Source organism: Aulonocara stuartgranti, assembly GCF_965226115.1.
Source record: "Aulonocara stuartgranti genome assembly, chromosome: 3".
Taxonomy (NCBI): domain Eukaryota; kingdom Metazoa; phylum Chordata; class Actinopteri; order Cichliformes; family Cichlidae; genus Aulonocara; species Aulonocara stuartgranti.
The window spans coordinates 61,749,197-61,770,177 of record NC_138941.1 but is presented as its reverse complement, the minus strand read 5'-3'; the positions used below and the strand labels follow the sequence as shown (position 1 = coordinate 61,770,177).

General features: G+C 41.3%; 1 protein-coding gene and 1 pseudogene across 2 annotated transcripts; both read right to left on the bottom strand.

Annotated features, from left to right (window-relative positions):
• Positions 1–203: 203 nt before the first annotated feature.
• On the bottom strand, positions 204–7,088 carry LOC309695881 (butyrophilin-like protein 2). The gene is made up of 3 exons (XM_082516856.1): positions 5,764–7,088; positions 2,389–2,730; positions 204–2,150 (listed from the first exon to the last, which is right to left on the bottom strand). Exons 1-3 carry the CDS (start codon positions 5,822–5,824, stop codon positions 2,029–2,031), a joined length of 525 nt encoding a protein of 174 aa, XP_082372982.1. The 5' UTR covers positions 5,825–7,088; the 3' UTR covers positions 204–2,028.
• Positions 7,089–9,151: 2,063 nt separating this feature from the next.
• LOC309693798 (tripartite motif-containing protein 16-like) lies at positions 9,152–11,757 on the bottom strand (annotated as a pseudogene). Its single transcript has one exon. The product of its transcript is annotated as a tripartite motif-containing protein 16-like (transcript).
• Between the last annotated feature and the right edge of the window lie 9,224 nt (positions 11,758–20,981).

Here is a 20,981-nt window from a genome sequence, read left to right as displayed (position 1 = left end):
TAGACCCCAAGGCTAACTAGCTTATTAGTAACATACAGATTGTGATTCCCTAAATAAAATGACACAAACATTAATGCAACATGAAAAATAATAATTTAATTTAATTTTTCAACAAAAGTACACATTACATTATATTTAGGCATATGTCAACTAATATGAGTTCATATTTACTATATCTCTTTCATATACTATAGTTCATATACTATATCTCTTTTGTGAACCTTTGTTTTTACTGTCAACTGGACACACACCAACTTTAACAATCCTCCAGTTTTATAGTGTCACTCTTTATGCAGTAATAAGAGCTTTCTGTGGGTGTTTTTAATCACAGTTCCTTATCCGAATGGTGAATTAAAGCTAAGCAGACTTCACACTTCAGTTTACCCTTTAACCCTTATTTGTTAAAGGCTATAGTAAATCATCTGCATCAAACAAAAAAAAAAAAAAAAATGTTATCCTTTTATTTCTTGATACATGCTCAATCATCCTGGCAAGTAAATCCCCAAAAGTTGATTCTGTTCATCTGGACGTAGCGTTTTGTGCGAAAAGCGTTTCATCACTCATCCAAGTGACTTCTTCAGTCTCAGCTGACTGCAGGTTTCCCCAAATCTTATAAACAGTACATTTGCATAATGACTGAAACCAGCCCACTGAAGGAACAATGGGCTGGGAGGTCAGTTTCTTCATCATAATTAGGCAAATTCTCGTGATCATTGATCAACAACCACTCTTTCAAGGATGATTATGTACACATCCTGGACAGGTAGTGAGTGACTGGTTTGAGCGCGGAGTCAAGGAGGCCATTTACGTGAAAAGGGAAAGACCATCTCTGAATCAAGGAGGGGGACTAAGGCTTCATCTGTCACCATCTTACAATGCTGTGATTGCAGCCATTCCCCAACTGTCTGTGAATGGTACTCATGGTTATTGATCAGTGGGCTTTGGTCAACAGTCGGCTTTTTTTGGCGATTTGGCGCTATATAAATAAAATAGAATTGAATTGGTTATTGATCAATGGTCATTAGAATTTGCATAATTATGATGAAGGAACTGACCTTCCACTGAAGGATCAGTGGGCTGGTTTCAGTCATTGTGCAAATGTACTGTTTATAAGACTGGGGAAATCTGCAGTCAGACTGAAGAAGTCTACTGAAAACACTATGTCCAGATGAACAGAATCAACTTTTGGGAGTTGTTTTTTTACAGATTTGTGTTGGAAACCTCTTTTTTATTTTAAGATCTATCAGGGATTAAATGTATAGTGAAACTTATTTACGCTAACAAAAAGTGGAGTTTCACTCATCTGATCCACTTGGGTTGGTGGGAAAAACAGGGACTTCTCTTTGGTGTAGTATGAATGGCAATGCAGAAGCTTTTTATCAACACAGAAACTGTAAATCTTATTTAAAAAAAACCAAAAACAGGTAAGTCTAAAAATCTGTCCTGTCATTCACATTTGTCAAAGACGTTCAGGATGGCCGGATTGGAGTCATTACTCGGGTGATTCAGGCCTGTGGGCCTTATGATATGACATGCTTTAAAGTCTGTTCTTAGTTCAGAGTGGTCTTATCCAGTTTCTTTTTTGTACAACCAAGAGAGAAGTGAGCTTGATTACATGATTAATGGAAGGGGGAAAAAACAAAACAAACAAACAAACAAAAAAAAAGAATAAGGAGAACTTTTTTATCAGGATGAAACCAAGCCCAGGCCTTCAAAACAAAACTAATGTCAGATGAACTACGAAGAAAAAAATCCAAGGCTTCTCACAGCATTATTCGATATATTTAACTGTTGTTTTTAGTACGCAATAAAAATAAAATGCTACTTGTCTTCATGTTTTCTGTAGGTCAAAACCCACCAACAAGAAGCACAGCAGAAATTGAATGAGCGACTATGAGTCCAAATGGAGCATTTATCTCCCACGCTGACCCTTCCGATTATATAAAACTGAGAAGTTGTGACATCAGCAGGAGACACAGAGATCAGCTAGAAAAGCTCAGTTTAATCAGGATGCTCTTCCAGTGGAGGCTACTTCTGTTGTTTTCTGTAGATCAAAAAACCAACAACAGCAGCAGCAAGAAGCACACCTATAAATGACAGTCCGACTATCAATCCAACAGACTCATCCTCTGTGTCTCCTCCTGGCTGACCTGCAGGTGAGAAACAGGTGTGAGGTGTCAGCTGTCAGGTAGGTGATGAGTGAAGAACAGAACAGAATCCATTTCCTCTTCAAACTGCTGTCAGACATTATCTACTGCACTCTGATCACATCACTCAGACCAGCTGCTTTCTACAAAGTCTCATCAACAACATCTTTAGAAACAAACATCAACAACCAGGAAGCAGCTTCACCTCTGATCACACACACACTCAACTCTACTCACTCACCTGGAGGATCAACACTCAGGTAGATGGTGTTGCTGGGGCCACCTTCAAGAATACCTCTGTTCTTTGACTCCCTGATGCGACACTCATATGTTCCAGTGTCATTAGTCGTCACATCTTTCAGAATCAGAGACACGTCTCCATCCTTCATCTGTCTGTCCTGCAGATCCACCCGGTTCTTGAATGATGGATGCTGGCTGGCTGGATCAAAGTGCCCATCCCGGTGCAAAAGGACATATTCTTCATTTAGATCAGGTCTGCTCCACTCTACAACTATGATGGTGTTTAAAGCTCGACATGGCAGAATGACGTTCTGTCCAGACTCAGCTGTGATGATTTTATCATCTGAAAGAGGAAACAACACAGAGCAGAGAGACTGAAATTTTCTCTTCTAAGGCAGCCAATCAGAGTAAGATCAGAAAGAGATAATTGGCCTACAGTTTTTTTTTCTTTCTTTCTTTCTGATTCAGTTTCAGTCCTGCACTTTGTCTGTAAAGCATTCATCAGAATCAGAATTGTGTTTATTGGCCAAGTATATGTGCAGACACATACAAGGAATTTGGTTCTGGTAGAGGCTCTCAAGCACAGCAATGTAAAACAAACACACACACACACACACACACACACACACACACACACACACACACACACACACACACACACACACACACACACACACACACACACACACGTCTATATATACATTACACATGCATACACAAAGCTGTGTAAACCAGCTATAAATAACCAATCTAAACTTATAAACATAAAATACATGAATGAGGTGGAATGAATACTACAGAATGTACATAAGGTGCAGCTGCAGTCTGGCAGTGGGAGCAGTGTTACAGGTCAACTGTTTAGGAGGGAGATGGCGAGCGGAAAGAAACTGTTCCTGTGTCGGGTGGTCCTGGTCTGCAGGCTTCTGTACCGTCTGCCAGAGGGCAGCAGGTCAAAAAGTCTGTGTCAGAGGGTGTGAGGGGTCTGCGATGATTTTCCCTGCCCGTTTCCTGGTTCTTGAGAGGTACAGGTCCTGGATGGAGGGCAGGGGGGCGCCCATGATCCTTTCTGCTGCCCGTACAGTCCGCTGCAGTCTGCTCCTGTCCTGTTTAGTGGCTGCTCCATACCAGACTGTGATGGAGGAGCACAGGACAGACTCAATGACCGCAGTGTAGAACTGGATCAGCAGCTCCTGTGGAAGACTGTACTTCCCCAGTTGTCTCAGGAAGTACATCCTCTGCTGGGTCTTTTTGAGGATGGAGTTGATGTTGGTCTCCCACTTCAGGTCCTGGGAGATGGTGGTACCCAGGAACTTGGAGATCTTCACAGTTGACATGTATATGTTTAGTCCACCAGAATTTGGAATTTGTACATACTTTGTCTCAAGGGGCCACCGTATATATTTTTATATATAAATACATAAATAAAACCACAAGTTTTTTTTCTTTTACATTAGTAATTCCTTTTGTGCATAATTTTATATTGTTGTTAATAATAAGTTAATTAGCAACAAGACAACCTGAAGAGCTGGTTGGGAGCCGAAAGAGCCGGCTCTTTTTAGTGAGCCAAGCCAAAAGAGTCAATTCTCTAAAAAGAGCCGGAAATCCCATCACTACTGTCTGACATATTGTCAGACAGACCCAGAGGCTAGTGGTTCCAGGGCTACATTGCTTAATGTTCAAGTGCTACACAACATTAAAGCTGATAAGCAAATACATGAAAGCAGAGAAGCTATACCAAACACACTGTGGGAATAAACAGTGAAGGGGAGATTTAGCTGTTGGCTCGTGCCAGCTTACCTGATAGTAATTGTTTCTGGGTTAGCATGTGGCCCTTGAATCCTGAGAAACCCATGAATCCTGCATGAATTGCTTATCTTGCCAGCACGGACTGCAGAAGCCCTTGGTGATTTGCCTCTAACGTGCTCCCTCCTGGGGAGGGTGTCGGGTGTCAAAGCAGTCTGATACATCAGCCGGCAAGCGTGAGTTCTCCAGCCTGCAGCGCTAGCTCCTTCTCCAGTGTATTGCCAGTGGGTCGCTGGTTTGCTGACCCCCTCAGTGAGCTGAGCTTCCTGGCTGCACCAGTGTCTTATTCGGTTTACTCCTGCTGCTGCAAACAGCATGGAGCAGCTGCTGGGTGCTGCGGACGGACCTTGGGTTCACATCCCTAGCTCGGCCCTCTACTTCAGCGGCTGCGCTGCTGCTGCAGGCTGTGTTCCCCTGGAGTATTGCTTGCGGTTTGCCCGTTTACGTGCCAGTCAGACCTCGCTGTGTCTGGTACATCAGCAGGCAGGTGAGTTCTCCAGCCTGAGGTGCTGGCTCCCTGTCTGGTGTATTGCCCGTGTGTCGCTGGTTTACACGGCCAGCGGGGGCCCACTCAGTGAGCTGAAACTTCCTGACTGTCCACGAGTGTCTCGTTCGAGTTCACTCTTGCTGCTCCCCTGTCTGTAGACGGCACAAAGTGGCTGCTACGCCCTGCTGATGGACCTTTGGATCACAGCCCCGCTTGGATCCTTCACTCTTAGTGGACTAAGCCACCATCCCCAGTCTTCGGATGTCATGAGTCGGCTGATTGACTCTGGGGACAGAACTGGGGCTGCGTCTCTACCTCGGCCATCCCGCATTCCTTACTTGGCCATCCACTCCGCAGCAGTGGCGGGCTGACCTGAAGTGGTCACTCAATTACAGTCCTTGCATCCTACGGGACTTGCTCAGGCTAGTCTTGCGTCTGGCAGACTGATGCCTCCGCCCCCCGGCTCAGCCTTTGTGTCTGGCAAAGCCCTGACCGGGGTGGCGTGTATATATGTATATTTGTAAATAGTTCATTGGTACTTTCACTCTGTGATTCGGGTGCACTGTCTCCTCGCAGGGTGTCTGTCTTACATAGTTACCCTGTACATAAAGAATATGTGACGGAGTGGAGAGAGAGTCTCGATATGATAGAGAACGTACAGTTACATTGTAACCTTGGCTCTCTGAGTGAGAGACTCTCTCTTCAGGCTGCTTGGAGATGCATCCTGATTAAACTATCACCAGTGTTTGCACAGCTGTTTTTTATACGTAAGCTGTGGAGTGTAAGAGTGTCTTAAAGAAATATCCACATGCCACGACCAAGGTCATACCCCGTACATATAGAATGTAACAGCATGGAAATAGAGTCTCTCACTCAGAGAACAAAGGTTACAATGTAACCATATGTTCACTCAATGCTCAGTAAACATCAGGTTCACAGAATCTGTTACTTGTTTTAAAATATAGTCTACTCCATTTCCACCAAGCCTCTTACTTCCTACTTAAACACAATCAATCAGTCAATCAATAGTTATTAGTGGTAGTTTTTTTAGTAGTTATAAGTGAACTGCTGTTATTTTGTACTTACCTGCAAACACACAGACAAAAAGCAGCAGAGTACAGCAGAGCGACTCACTCGCTGCAGTCATTTTCTCCTTTATCCAGTTCAAACTCCAGCTGTTAAAAATCCAAGGATGCTGATGTTTTCAGGAACAAAATCTGAAACTGTAGATATCAGGTAACTGCTTTTAACAGTCTTTGTTTGATTTGAGGTTGAGGGTGTGTGTGCAGTGGAAAATCAGTTAGTGGGAAGGCAGGAGAGATGCATGTCCGAGCATGAAAGTTAAATAACAGTGAAATAACAGCAGTAACTAGGAATGTGGGCTTGACCGAGGACCCAGTTCTGCTCCTGTTTTACATATATCATAAATACACAGAAAGTAACGAGGGAAGTGGAAGCACACGGGGAACACAGCTGAGGACAATTACACATGACAGAGTGGGGACACGAAACTGAAAATGCTGACACCAAGACACGGATCTTAAACATAACACAGACAGTACACAGAGACAGCAGAGAGAGAGAGAGAGAGAGAGAGAGAGCGAGAACACGATTGAAAGAGGAGCAAAGCACAATCACCACTCACATCACCATGTACACAGTCGCACAGAGAGAGACACAGAGGAGAAATCTAATAAACAATACTGAACAGAATATCCTAGGAAACCTCAACATAATGCAAAATATGACAGAAAACGCAGGACACTTAAACTGTTGGGTCACAATGACCCAGGACCATGGCAGGAACATCAATGAGCATATGTTAGGTTTTATTACACTACCCTGCATTGAGAAATAACAATTCAGCTGCTTTCCAAAACATAACTAACCTAAGCCCATTCAGTGATGTCCAGAAAGTACTAATAAAATATTCTATCATGTACAGTTTTGCCCCCAAAATGTGATTTAAAAAAAGAAAACATTCAAAATCATTTTTTTGTGCTTTCTCAAATCCTAAACAGTGACAGTTTAATAATCTGGAGACAAAACATCATCAGCACGTCTGATTCTTTGAGTAGATCTTCACAATATAACCCATGCTGAGATGGTTTAGGGGATTATTTGCCCATATCAGGTTAACTGGTTACCTAGCAAAATGAACAGGGTTTACATGGCCTACTGTACATAAAAAGAAGGGAGACTAACTGATCCAAATGCCTGCAGGGAAATTAAAGTGATATGACTTCATTAGAAATAAAAGTGCACATTTCACTGGTGCCTACAGGCACAGTCATGTCTGGGCTTGAGCTGTAGTTAGTTTCAGTCTCTGCTGGTTTAACAAACATTAAAGGAGAGCTGAATAAAAGTTACAAATGCTGGAAACTCTAATAACAAGATTAAAAGAACGTTTCTTCCTCTTTGACATCTTTGGTGTCAAAGGTCAAACTCAGGTACAGCCACAGATCTCAGTACAGATAGATATTCAGAGTATCGTCAGAGCAACAGCTTTAAAATCGATTGAGTACCAAGGCTCAATCTGTTTAACTGAACAACATCTTTAGAAACAAACATCAACAACCAGGAAGCAGCTTCACCTCTGATCACACACACACACAACTCTACTCACTCACCTGGAGGATCAACACTCAGGTAGATGATGCTGATGGAGTTACCACTTAGATGAGCTCTGTTCTTTGACTTGTTTACTCCTCTGACACGACACTCATATGTTCCAGTGTCATTAGTTGTCACATCCTTCAGAATCAAAGACACGTCTCCATCCTTCATCTGCCTGTCCTGCAGATCCACCCGGTTCTTGAATGATGAATGCTGGCTGGCTGGATCAAAGTGCCCATCCTGGTACAAAAGGACATATGTTTGATTTATATCAGGTCTGCTCCACTCTACACATAACAGAGGTTGAACACTTCTTTCTACAGCAGCCAATCAGAGTGAGAATATGAGAGAGATCATTGGCTTAAAGTTTTTTTTCTTTCATTCTTTGTGATTCAGTGTCAGTCCTGCACTCTGTCTGCAAAGCATTCATGTATATGTTTAATCCACTGCTTTCACTAAAAAGCACCCTGGGTCAACAGCTTCTGTCATTTGTAAATGAACCAAAAAGGCATGTGTTACTGCAGCTTCCAAACTACAGAAATCCTCACAGTATCTCTAACATGCTGATTCTGGTAGATGTTTTAGTGCCAGGACACTTACTGCACACCAGGGGGGAATTGTACTTGCAATTCACACTCCAAAAGTGTGTAGTTTTTCCACTACATGATCCAGCTGCTCAGAGATGAGATGAATTGTCTCAGTCTGGTGGGTAACCTTGGCCGATAGCAGGACACTGCAGTGTTGCCAACTTAGCGGATTTGTCGCTATATTTAGCGAGTGTTCAGGCCCCCTTAGTGACTTTTTTTTCTAAAAACCAACTACAGACAAATCTAGCGACTTTTTCTGGTGTTATTGGAGACTTATTTATGACGGCTTTTTGACGTGAAATAGCTCTTCTCAACAAGCAGCGGTGGTGTCGTGGGCACGTCGCCCGTGCCAAAGCACTCATAGGCGGAGGATATTCCTCCCCCAGCGGCTATCAGGGCAGCTGGGGGAGCCGCACCGGCAGATAGGGGCACCAATCACTGGCAGGGAGTATTGCAGGGGGAAATACGCTCTCACACCTGGGTTACCTGAGACACAATGGATGCAGTACAGGCACTCACGCTCCCCCTATGTACTCTATACACCCAGGTCCAGGCATCAAAACACCCAAAGATCTCTTGGACTGTGTAAATGACCTGGCACGACTCAGGTGTGGGATGCTGACAATCGTCTTTCTTTATATTTTGCCCAGCGCTCTGCTGGCACAGCCACAGTTGTATTTTCACACTGCATGTGCAGTTTCTTCACCCTCAGCTCACTTCTCTCCTCCTCTGGCCCCAGCAGCTACTGAAATAGTGAAGGTATGATTAGATGATGCTTGCTGGCTGTGACAACCAGCCTCCCCTGACACCACACCCTGAACCCACTGCTCCCCCCCTCCTCATGCAGCCGAGCCACAAACCACAGTCCACCACAGACTCCTACTAATAATCAACATGAACACGACAGAATTAATCAGCATTTTTAAAAGAACAATTCTCAAGGACACACATTTCCTGGCTGTCTTCGCTTGTTATCAGTTCCCAAAACACACTATTGATACATTTCCACGCATGAGCATTGTGAACACAGACCTCTCTACATTACCTGGGAACACTGGGTTGTGCTTTATTATCACAAAACACAAACAAGGTTTGTTTTTTTTTGACAGTTTCAACAATTTACTGGACAAAGTTACATGCAAGACAGAGACATTCCTGCCTCTGTCAAACAAAAGTGGAAAATATATTTGTTTTACATTTAATCATAATAAAGAAATAAACTGTTGGTAGATCAACGTTTTACAACGAATCATCCATCAGTAAAAATGTTACTCAATTCCAATACAACAAATTCAACTATCATATAAAAAAAATCCAACCCTGCAGTTGGACGCAAACTTTCTAATCTGACATCACAAAGTTATTCTGAAGCTGTAAATCTAATTAAAAACTCCCCAAAACTACTATGAGAAAACCCTTAAAAAGGTTCAATGAAAAAAGAAAAATTCTTTACATATAAAATCAACAATCTTCACATTTCAGAAACTGGAACCAGCTTTAAATGTTACTAAAATAATGATAAAACAATCAATTCTCTAATCATTGACTAACTGATGAATCAACTGATGCAGCTTCAATATATTGTTGCATTTGACAACCCACTACAGCAACTACAGAATAAAACCACTAACCAGATTGATTAAAGATTTCAAACATGCTGAATATGAAGAGTAGTATAATTTAACTCACATTATCAGCCATAAGAACAAATTAAGATTTATAATGATGTAAGGTATATAAATGTAAGTACAATTTGAATCAATGGGCCACTGAACTTCTCAGCTTCTAAAATGTAAAGCCTCATTTAGAAACTACACAAATATAGTGATCAGGGATCAACATGAACATATCTTCTCTGTCTATTTGACTTTAATCAACTCTGCACTGTCTCCAACTTCAGAAAGATAAAGTCCAGCATGGAGCGGCTGAGTGAATGTGGTCTGGACTCTGTGCAGGAGAGTCATGGTTTCAGAGACGCTGTAGAAAGACAGAATACCTGCTCTGTGATCCAGGTACACTCCTACTCTGAGGACCTGAGAGGAGAGTTTGGACATCGTTGTGCCAAAATTGAAAAATGTTTTTGTAACAATTTAATACCCAAGATTTCTCATTCCATCCAAAACCACATTTATTGAGGCCCCCTGCTCTGCTGATATTCTTGTATGTGACTGCTATAAAAACCATTTCCCCTCTCCACTCCACCTCCCAGTAACAACGTCCAGTCAGGCTCTCTGTACTCAGGATCTGATGGCATGAAGTGAATCTGTCTGGATGATCAGAATAAGACTGTTGTTGTTTCATTAATGTTACTTTTCTGTTCCCGTCAGATAATAACAGATGTGTGCTTGCTGTGTTTGGATCCAGTGTGATTTCATGTGAATATTTTAAGAATCCAGCTCTGGTCTTTGGCTCTGGTGGTGACAGTAAAACATCCACTTCAGTGACTGTCAGTGAGATGTTCGTCCATTCCTCTCTCAGAGTGTCCTGTAGTTTATCTCTGGTCTCTGACACAGCTGCTGTCACATCCTCAAAGTACCTCAGAGGACGAATATTGATGCTGGATGAGTGTGTAGACTCACTGAGTGCTGACAGTGAGGGGTAGTTGTGTAGAAACTGGTTGTGATCCTCTGTGTGTGAGAGCTGCTCCAGCTCGCCGTCTGTCCTCTTCAGCTCAGCAATCTCCTGCTCCAGCTTCTCCTGAAGCTCTTTGACTCGTCTCACTTCAGTTTCCTGCTGGGATCTGACCTGCTGCTTCACATCAGAGCTTCTTTTCTGGATGAGACGGATCAGCTCAGTGAACATCTTCTCACTGTCCTCCACTGCTTTATCAGCAGAGCCAATGATGGCCTCCACCTCCTGTTGAAGCAGCTTCACATCTTTCTCTCGCTCCTGGATTCTCTGCTGGATGTTTAGTCGTCTCACCTCGAGCTCCTTCTGCTTCTCAGTCCTTTCTGCTGCAGCTGGGACTGTTTCATGGCCTTTATGTGCATCCATTGTGCAGAGATAACAGATACTCTGCTGATCAGTACGACAGAAAATCTTCATCACCTCATCATCACAAGAGCAGATGTTCTCCTGGAGCTTCTTGGAGGGGGCCACCAGCTTGTGTTTTTTAAAGGCAGGAGACTCAAACTGAAGCAGAATATGTTTCTCACAGTAGGAGATCAGACACACCAGACAGGACTTGATGGCTTTCAGCTTCCTCCCAGTGCAGACATCACAGGCCACATCTTCAGGTCCAGCATAGCATTGCTCACCTGCAGCAGCTTGGAGTCCAGTATGCTTCAGCTGCTCCACTAAAGTTGCAAACATGACGTTTTTCTCCAGGACAGGCCTCGGTTTGAAAGTCGTCCTGCACTGAGGGCAGCTGTGGATTCCCTTCCTGTCCTCTTCATCCCAGAAACTTTTAATACAGTTCATGCAGTAGCTGTGTCCACAGGCTGTAGTCACTGGATCCTTCAGTAGATCCCAATCTTGTTTTGCATTTATAATAGCTGCTGTACAAGAAATAACCATGTTCTTTACATAAAAATAATTATTTTTTCATCTTTTTCCATCTGATGTGACGAACACTTTGTCCCCTTTACTGCCTATTAGGAAAATATATTTTCTAGTGCTTATTTGCTGTGTATTTTGTTTTATGCATTTAATAACAGGCCAGTATATTAGATGCCACCTTTTAGTTATAAACTGTGTCATAGGTCATTAGATTGCTTAGCAAGTCTGAAACTGTGCAGAACAGGAAGCTTTGTGCAGAGTTGCAGAGGACATCGTCTATTTTTATGCTGGAAAATCTAGAGAAATTCGGGAGAATGGTGGCTCCAGGAGATTTTCGGGAGGGGCACTGAAATTTGGGACTCTCCCGGAAAAATCGGGAGGGTTGGCATGTATGCATATTTGGTGGTGTTTGTAATGTGACAGAAGAGACAGAAGCTGGGTGATGTTTGGTCATTTGTTCTTACACAGGCTGTTGGGCAATTATATAATATGTTCAACCAAGTTTCCAAACCAAATTTGTGTAAAGTTGCAAATAAAAATAAAAACTCTATAAAATACCTTTTTCTGCATCTAGAGACAATATTGTGGTTTCAACGCTTTTACTACATGAATAGTCGCATCCTTGTTTCGACACACCTGAATCAAATGAATGGCTTGTAAGCAGGAAATTGCCACACTTGATAGCCTGCTGACGAGGTAATTCAACCATTTGATTCAGCTGTGTTGGAGTAGGGCTGAGTCTAAAAGCTGCAGGACAGTAGCTCTCGGGGACTGAACTTTTTTTTAAATTATTTGAACATATGTGTATTGTTTGTGTATTTATACACAAACAATACACATATGCTTTCATGCTTTCAATTGTGTAATTTAAGTGATCTAGGTAGCTCTGTTGTGGAAATTCAGTTTAACGCTAGCAACGTAGCTGTTTAGTACAGGTGTTGGAAATGCGTCTGTGTATATACACCTTAGCTTAGGGCTGCCCTTTGCCATTTTAATACTCCATTGTAAAAGAAAAATGCTTTTTGTTTCAGAGAAAACATTTTCACGTTCATGTGGCAAAGATATTGAGTTTTTGGTGTTTGTCGAGAACAGTAAGTATTTCACAAATAAGACATTAAAAAAAAGGTTGTCTCAACCAGTTTTCAAAGCTGCCATTTGGATGTTTACAGTTTATTTACAGTTGAAAGCAATCCTTATTTACTATATTATTTTTTATGTTATATAAATTGCATAGGCGTTATTTTGCAATCATTTAAACCAGTAAGGTATATATCTGTGAAGATTCCTAGTCGTCTAGGTTAGAGTTATAGTTGTATACCTTAATTGTCTTGAATTTACTGAGGCCCAAAGAAGCAGCATATTAATTTAGTTTAATAATGAGACAATACATTGGCTTTAAAATGCCATTGTTATTTAAAACTGTACATTTCTTGTCTGAAGATCTAGTTTACCATTTCCCATCTTATTTCTTTTTTGTTTATCAGGACCAATTCAAGAAAACATTTCCATCGAAGACCTCATTCAGAAATATTTCAGAGACGGTTACTCCTATAATGAAACTTTGGACATTTTGGCCTCAAAACATAAACAGAAGATCAGTCTGACCACACTGAAATGTAGATTAAAAAGTTTATCACTGTCCCGAAAAAAAAACATTACTCACCTCGGTGCAATATTAGAAGAGCTGAAGGGACCTGGTCAACATTATGGATACCGTTTAGTATGGCAGACACTGCGTCAGAAACACCATCTTTCTGTGAAAAGGCATGATGTCATGGTAATGATGGCAGAGCTCGACCCATCTGGAGTCCAAAACGCTCAAGGAAAAAGTTTGTATGAAGAGTTTACGATTCACCTGGACATATGACAAATTAAAGCCATATGGTTTGGCTATCAGTGGTTGTATTGATAGCTATTCACGGAAGGTATTGTGGTGGTTTGCAAAGCAACTAACAGCAACCCAGAAGTCACTCAACACTACGTTCAGTGTGCTTCAGAGTTTGGAGTCATACCAGTGTGACTTCGCACAGACTACAGCACTGAAAATGGGACGATGGCAGCAATGCATTGTGCCTTACGATCATCTCATCAGGATTTTTTTGCAGGAGCTGCCAGTCATACGTATGGATCTTCAACAACAAACCAAAGAAATGAAAGCTGGTGTTCGTACTTCAGAAAACAGCAGTAGGTTTTAAATTGTTGCCAGGAACCACTATATTAACCAGATAAAAGTGTGGCTGTAATATATAATCAGTGATTCAGAAGCCTTGCTGTGTATCACACCGCCTTTCCTTTATAGCTTCAATGTGTAGCCATTATGTTACATAGAAGCATTAGATAGAAAATATAAACTGAAATAGTCAATAAAGAAAGTAAGATGAATAGAAATCTCATGGAAAAAAGAAACACTTGGAGAAAGTGCATGTTAGATGGTCATTTGTGGTATAAGAAAATATAACCTAACTAAAGTATCCAAAATGCACGCACTTTACATCAACTCAAGAAACAATTTCATAAACGTAAGAAATAGTAAGGCTTTGAAGCCTGGTGCTTTGTGAACTGACACTATGTTTTTATATCTCTTTTATAACCCAGTTCTGGATGGACCTTTTGAGTGACATTAGGGAAATGCACCTCTTTAATGGTAGTCATGAACACACGTGCTTGCTGCGCTTCATTTTCATGGCTGTGCTTCAGAGGGATCTGGATGAATGCAAAAGGAAGTGGAACACGAACCTGATTCCCCCAGTTAGGTTGTCCATCTGGTAAACCGGATGTGATGTATTACCTGCCTCATGTTTGTATCACTCTTGTCAATTAAAAATGTGAAAAATCAAAATTCTGTAATTTAAGTAGTTATCACAAAAATGACAGTTTATACCACCTTTTAATCTATGCACTTGATCTTGGTCTGCTCATACTGTATGGTCAAAGCAGACACCACAGTGTTTGCACCACCAAAAATTTGGACTAAATAGCTCTACTTTTTTCACATGTTGATTCCAGTGCTACAATTTATAAAAAGCTGTTTGATATTATCTCCTTAAATGCATGACAAAAATGGGCCAATGTTTTCAGCAACTCAATTGTTCAAGATGGCACCACGAGAGGCAGCTAGTTACAGGAACTCTGACCACTTTCTATTCTATTAAATTCTATTCAATGGTTTTAAGAAAATGCATATGTTCACTTTAAGCATAGTTTTTGTTCCCCTACAGAGACAAGGATGTTGTAGCATTTTCCTGGTATTTTCATAGTAAAATTTTTTCTTGTACTTTTAGGTTGACGTTGACTGCTTGTGGGGGGGAGGATGTGGCAGCACCTGATGATCCTTTATTGTTTGGTCGTCTGAAGAATTCAAAAACTCTTCAGAACTTGGATGTGCTGTTGGGCCATTTCCCTGCTGACAAACGTGCAGAACTATCTGCATTAATTAAAAAGTATCCAACTTTGTTTAGAGACACACCTTCTAAAACAACTTTGATAGAGCACGATATTGATGTGGGTGATGCCAAACCAATCCGGCAGAGGTTCTACAGAGTCTCTGAGGAAAATAAATGAGCAGGAAGTTCAGTACATGTTGGAAAACAACATTGCAGTGCCGTCGTCATCAAGCTGGGCTTCCCCATGTTTGTTGGTTGAAAAAGCTGATAAATCACCACGTTGTTGCACAGACTTTCGTAAAGTAAATGCAGTGACCAAACCCGATTCTTATCCTTTGCCTCATATTGACGACTGTATTGACAGAGTTGGTGCAGCAGAATATGTGAGCAAGTTTGACCTGTTGAAGGGATATTGGCAGGTGCCACTGACTCCCAGAGATCAGGAAATATGCTTTCATCACGCCATCTGGTCTTTATTCATATACAGTCATGGGTTTTGGTTTATGCAATGCTCCAGCTACATTTCAGCGACTCATGAATATGGTTGTTAATTGGCTGAAAGGCTGTGCTGTTTACCTAGATGACGTGGTGGTATATAGTAGCACCTGGGAGGATCATCTGGATCGTATTCGCACTCTGTTTGAACGACTAGTTTGGGGAAATCTGACTATCATCCTGGCAAAATGTGAATTTGCAAAAGCAACTGTGACCTATCTTTGTAAGGTTGTGGGCCAAGGTTATGTGAGGCCGGTTGATGCAAAGGTGTTGGCTATCAAAGAGTTCCCTGTTCCAGTAACCAAAAAAGAACTCATGAGATTTTTTGGTCTGGTCGGTTATTATCGCTGTTTTTGTCAAAACTTCTCAACAGTGGTTGCTCCTCTGACTGATTTGTTGAAGACCAAAGTAAAATTTATTTGGTCTGCAGCATGCCAGCAAGCTTTTCGGGATGTAAAAGTTTTACTGTGCTCTGAACCCGTGCTCTTAGCACCTCGTCTGGATCAGCCCTTCAAGCTGTATGTGGACGCAAGCCACATTGGTGTAGGTGCTGTTCTAGTCCAAGTGTGACAGCCAGTGGGCTGGCCTTGTTTTGTTTTTTCTGTTACCTGTTTCTTGTAGGTAGGTGGAGCTGACCCAATTATAGATGCAGCACACCTGAGAAGGCAGTCCCAGTATATAAAGACATCATGACTAAACCATGGTGGGCTCTCTCTCTTCGCCAAAAAATACCCTTTGTTTTTCCAAATAAGAATATCAGTTGTGACTGTGAGATCAAATAAATTATTTCTGCTAACAGATATTGTGAAGACTCTCTTAACCTCCACCTTAAATGCTAGACACGTGGTTGTATTATTAGCTTTATTAATACAGGTTTATATAAAAAAAAGGAGTAAAAACATTGTAACCAGGTCAGATTTATTGCTAACCTTAACAAAGAGGTGAAATACACTTTGCACTGACATACAAACTGTGTAAAATGTACAATAGCTATGAATATATCTACTCTAAATGCTGAATAGTAGTAAAAATTCTTTCTCAAGCTAAGGATACTAAAAGTAATCATTTAAAATCCCTGACATTTACTTTAGCATAGTAACTAAAACAAAGGCCTTGACCCAACAGACATCTAGCCAATTTTTTTAAACCAACCCTTTTTTTTATAAGAACAAAGACACCGTTGAAATGACAACTATATTACAGTGTGAGGATCAAACTGTAAGTCAATCAATACAGACCAAAACCAGGAGAGTTTAACATTCCAAAGTCCATATCAGCCTGGAACTGCTTATTTATGTCATGCTAGGCTAAGTAACTCCACACTAGTGATGGGTCGTTCGCGAACGAAATGGCTCTTAGAGCCGACTCTTTGATGTGAACGACGCGAGCCGACCCCTTATCGCGAGCCGTCACGTGGGTTTTTTTTTCCTTTCTCTCACCCTCTCTCTCTCTCGCCCTTTTTTTCCCCGCTTCACTCTGCACGTGAGCCTTGTACTTTACGCTGGGCAGAGGGGGGAGGGGCGGTAGTTACACTCAGTAGCACAGGAACAGAGCCAGAGGGAGAGAGAGAGAGAAAGAGAGCCAGGGACAACAACGTCACATTAGAAAGGTATAGTAATCATCCACAACTATTTTCGGTTGCAGATGATAAAGGATTCAGAAAGTTTATTCATGCAGGTCCATATGACAGAGAATATGCATCTTCTTTTTGTTTTCATATTATAATTTATATTTAATTGTGTTGTGGTTTGCAGTGTTTTGTGTTGTTTTCACTTTAAATTTGTAAAAGGAAAAAGCTGAAAATTTAAATAGTTAAATGTTGAAATGTGAATAGTTGATTTTTGTATTATATGATTTATTTATTACATTTTATGTGGAGTGAATAAATAAAAGTATATTTACGGTGGCTCCTAGAGACAAAGCACATACAAACTTCAAATCACGTACGAACTCTGAAGCATGTACAGTTGTGGTCAAAAGTTTACATACACTTGTAAAGAATATAATATAATGGCTCTACCGAGTGTCCCGTTATTTCTAAAACTCTGATTTTTCTCTGATAGAGTGATTGGAACAGATACTTCTTTGTCACAAAAAACATTCATGAAGTTTGGTTCTTTAATGACTTTATTATGGGTTAACAGAAAAAAGTGATCACATTTGCTGGGTCAAAAATATACATACAGCAACATGAATTAGCAATTTTGGTGACTTACAAAGTTGTCAGTGAACTGAGCTTCATAGCATGGCCTCTTAACTTCTTGTGAGTGATTATGAGTGACTACAGCTGCTGACTTCTCTTAGGCCAGTTAAATAGGGCTCATTGGATACAAACGCCCACAAACGCTACAATGGGAAAGTCAAAGGAGCTTAGCATGGATCTGAAAAAGCGAATTATTAACTTGAACAAGTCAGGAAAGTCACTTGGGGCCATTTCAAAGCAGCTGCATGTCCCAAGAGCAACAGTGCAAACAATTGTTTGTAAGTATAAAGTGCATGGCACTGTTTCGTCACTGCCAAGATCAGGAAGAAAACGCAAGCTTATCACCTGCTGCTGAGAGAAAATTGGTCAGGAGGGTGAAGAGTCAACCAAGAATCACCAAAAAGCAGATCTGCCAAGAATTAGAAGCTGCTGGAACACAGGTGTTATTGTCCACAGTCATACGTGTTTTGCATCTCCATGGACTGAGAGGCTGCCGTGCAAGAAGGAAGCCCTAGTTCCAAAAGCGGCACCTTAAGGTTCGACTGAAGTTTGCTGCTGATCACATGGACAAAGATAAGACCTTCTGGAGGAAAGTTCTGTGGTCAGACGAAACAAAAATCGAGCTTTTTGGCCACAATGCCCAGCGATATGTTTGGAGGAGAAAAGGTGAGGCCTTTAACCCCAAGAACACCATGCCTACAGTCAAGCATGGTGGTGGGAGTATTATGCTGTGGGGCTGTTTTGCTGCCAATGGAACTGGTGCTTTACAGAGAGTAAATGGGACAATGAAGAAGGAGGATTACCTTCACATTCTTCAACATAACCTAAAATCATCAGCACGAAGGTTGGGTCTTGGGCACAGTTGGGTGTTCCAACAGGACAATGATCCCAAACACACATCAAAAGTGGTAAAGGAATGGCTAAGTCAGGCTAGAATAAGGGTTTTAGAATGGCCTTCCCAAAGTCCTGACTTAAACCCCATTGAAAACATGTGGACAATGCTGAAGAAACAAGTCCATGTCAGAAAGCCATCAAATTTAACTGAACTGCACTAATTCTGTCAAGAGGAGTGGTCAAAGATTCAACCAGAAGCTTGTGGATGGCTACCAAAAGCGCCTAATTGAAGTGAAAATGGCTAAGGGACATGTAACCAAATATTAGCACTGCTGTATGTATATTTTTGACCCAGCAGATGTGATCACTTTTTTCTGTTAACCCATAATAAAGTCATAAAAGAACCAAACTTCATGAATGTTTTTTGTGACAAAGAAGTATCTGTTCCAATCACTCTATCAGAGAAAAATTAGAGTTTTAGAAATAACGGGACACTCGGTAGAGCCATTATATTATATTCTTTACAAGTGTATGTAAACTTTTGACCACAACTGTACAAACTCAAAAACACGTACAAACTCAGAAGCACGTAAAAACTCAGAAGCACGTAAAAACTCAGAAGCACATAAAAACTCAGAACACATACAAAAGACAACAGAAGTGCTCCAGGATGCTGGGCGCAGTGTTGAGCTTTTGTTATCTTGTGGCTACACAAGCCAGCAAGTACCAACGACAGGATTTGGTGTGTGGTAGTAACAGGTAAATTAACTTTTTTTTAAAATTATTTGAATATTATATGAGTGCCTGTGTATACACAAACAATACACACATGCTTTTAATTGTGTAATTTAAGTGATCTAGTACTTTGGAAGTTCAGTTCATGCTACAAATGTGTTTTGGAGTTTGTACGTGTTTTGTCTCTAGGGGCCACCGCATATATTTATATATAAACATATATAAATAAAACCACTTTTTTTTACGTTAGTAATTCCTTTTGTGCATAATTTTATATTATTGTTAATAATAAATTAATTAAAGCAACAAAACAACCCGAAGAGCCGGTTCGGAGCCGAAAGAGCCGGCTCTTTTTAGTGAGCCGAGCCGAAAGAGCCGGATCTCTAAAAAGAGCCGGAAATCCCATCACTATTGTACTGGGCTGTTTGCATTTTCATTAATAAGAGTTTATCTTTATTTGGGTTGAGTTTATTTGGGCGACCGTGGCTCAGGGGGTTGGGAAGCGCATCTGTAACCGGAAGGTCGATCCCGGGCTCTCTGTCCTGGTCGTTGTGTCCTTGGGCAAGACACTTTACCCTACCGCCTACTGGTGTTGGCCAGAGGAGCCAATGGTGCGATATGGCAGCCTCGCTTCTGTCAGTCTGCCCCAGGGCAGCTGTGGCTACAACCGTAGCTTGCCTCCACCAGTGTGTGAATGAATAGTGGCATTGCAAAGCGCTTTGGGTGCCTCGAAAAGCGCTATATAAATCCAATCCATTATTATTATCGCTACAGTTTTCATCCTGTAGATATACTCTCATTTCTGCTCTGACATTGTCATTTAGAAGACCCGTTCTAATGGACTGAAAACATTGACTTTGAACATGTTATTTCTTGTACTTTAGGCTGGAATGGGCACGCTCAGATGCAAAAATAATTTTTTGACGCAAATCCAGCACTCTAATCAGGAACTCAAGTGGTGTTTCATTTGCCCCCTGTGTAACTTTGGTTAACTGCTGATACAGTACTGTTGCATCCGTTTTTGCATAATGGGTTTTTAGAACTTGTCTCAGTCTGGTCAATGTGAGATCTTTTTCCCTTCCAAATAGCGTTTTAACCCAGGACTGATGGCACGTATGACAGCCTCCACGATCTCAGCTTCAGAGTAGCCCGTTTTTAAGCCGCTTTCCATCTGGTGCTCTAAGCCAGCGGTCCCCAACCTTTTTTGCGCCACGGACCGGTTTATGCCCGACAATATTTTCACGGACCGGCTGTTAAGGTGTCACAGATAAATACAACAAAATAAAACTAGTACCTGTACCGAAAAAAAGAAGATTTATTCATAACACACATGAAAAGACCGCGCCTCCACCAGCAAAACCAGCACATCATTTAGCTCCAGAAGCACCGACACTCCTTCATCCTCTCGTTGCAAAAAATCTTCTCATTCAGAGAACTGGCTAATAAGCTTAACGAGACAAAGTTTGACATTGAATGACATCCACAACAACCACAACCCGTACACAGAGGTCGTATTGACAACAACACTAGATGTTCAGTAGATGTTGAAAAACAAACGTAACCTGTGGGTTACAAAACAACCCTTTCAACGGACCAAAAGTGGACATCCAAAAGAATGCCATATAAAAAAACGTCACTCTGATGTAACTTTGGGGGTTCTTAAATGATGGATGCTGGTTGGCTTGATCAAAGTGCCAATCCTGGTACAAAAGAGCATATGTTTGAATTAGATCAGGTCTGCTCCACTCTACACCGATGATGTTGTTTCTTGGAGCTTGACATGGCAGTTACATTTTCTCCAGACTTAGCTGATGACTTTCTTGTCTGAAAGAGGAAATGACACAGAGCAGAGAGATTTAAGGATCAAAGTACAATTGTTCTCTTCTACAGCAGCCAATCAGAGTGAGAGCACTGTCTGCAGATGGTTTTCCTTTCATCCTTTGTGATTCAGTG

What these genes read in the sequence shown, in the direction of transcription:
- LOC309695881 (XM_082516856.1), bottom strand. Translation starts at nt 5,824, where the DNA reads ATGACTGCAGCGAGTGAGTCGCTCTGCTGTACTCTGCTGCTTTTTGTC. An exon ending in TTTTGTCTGTGTGTTTGCAG is followed by an intron (nt 2,731 to 5,763) that starts GTAAGTACAAAA and finishes TTCCTCTTTCAG; the next exon opens with ATGATAAAATCATCACAGCT. An exon ending in CCTGAGTGTTGATCCTCCAG is followed by an intron (nt 2,151 to 2,388) that starts GTGAGTGAGTAG and finishes TCTCACCTGCAG; the next exon opens with GTCAGCCAGGAGGAGACACA.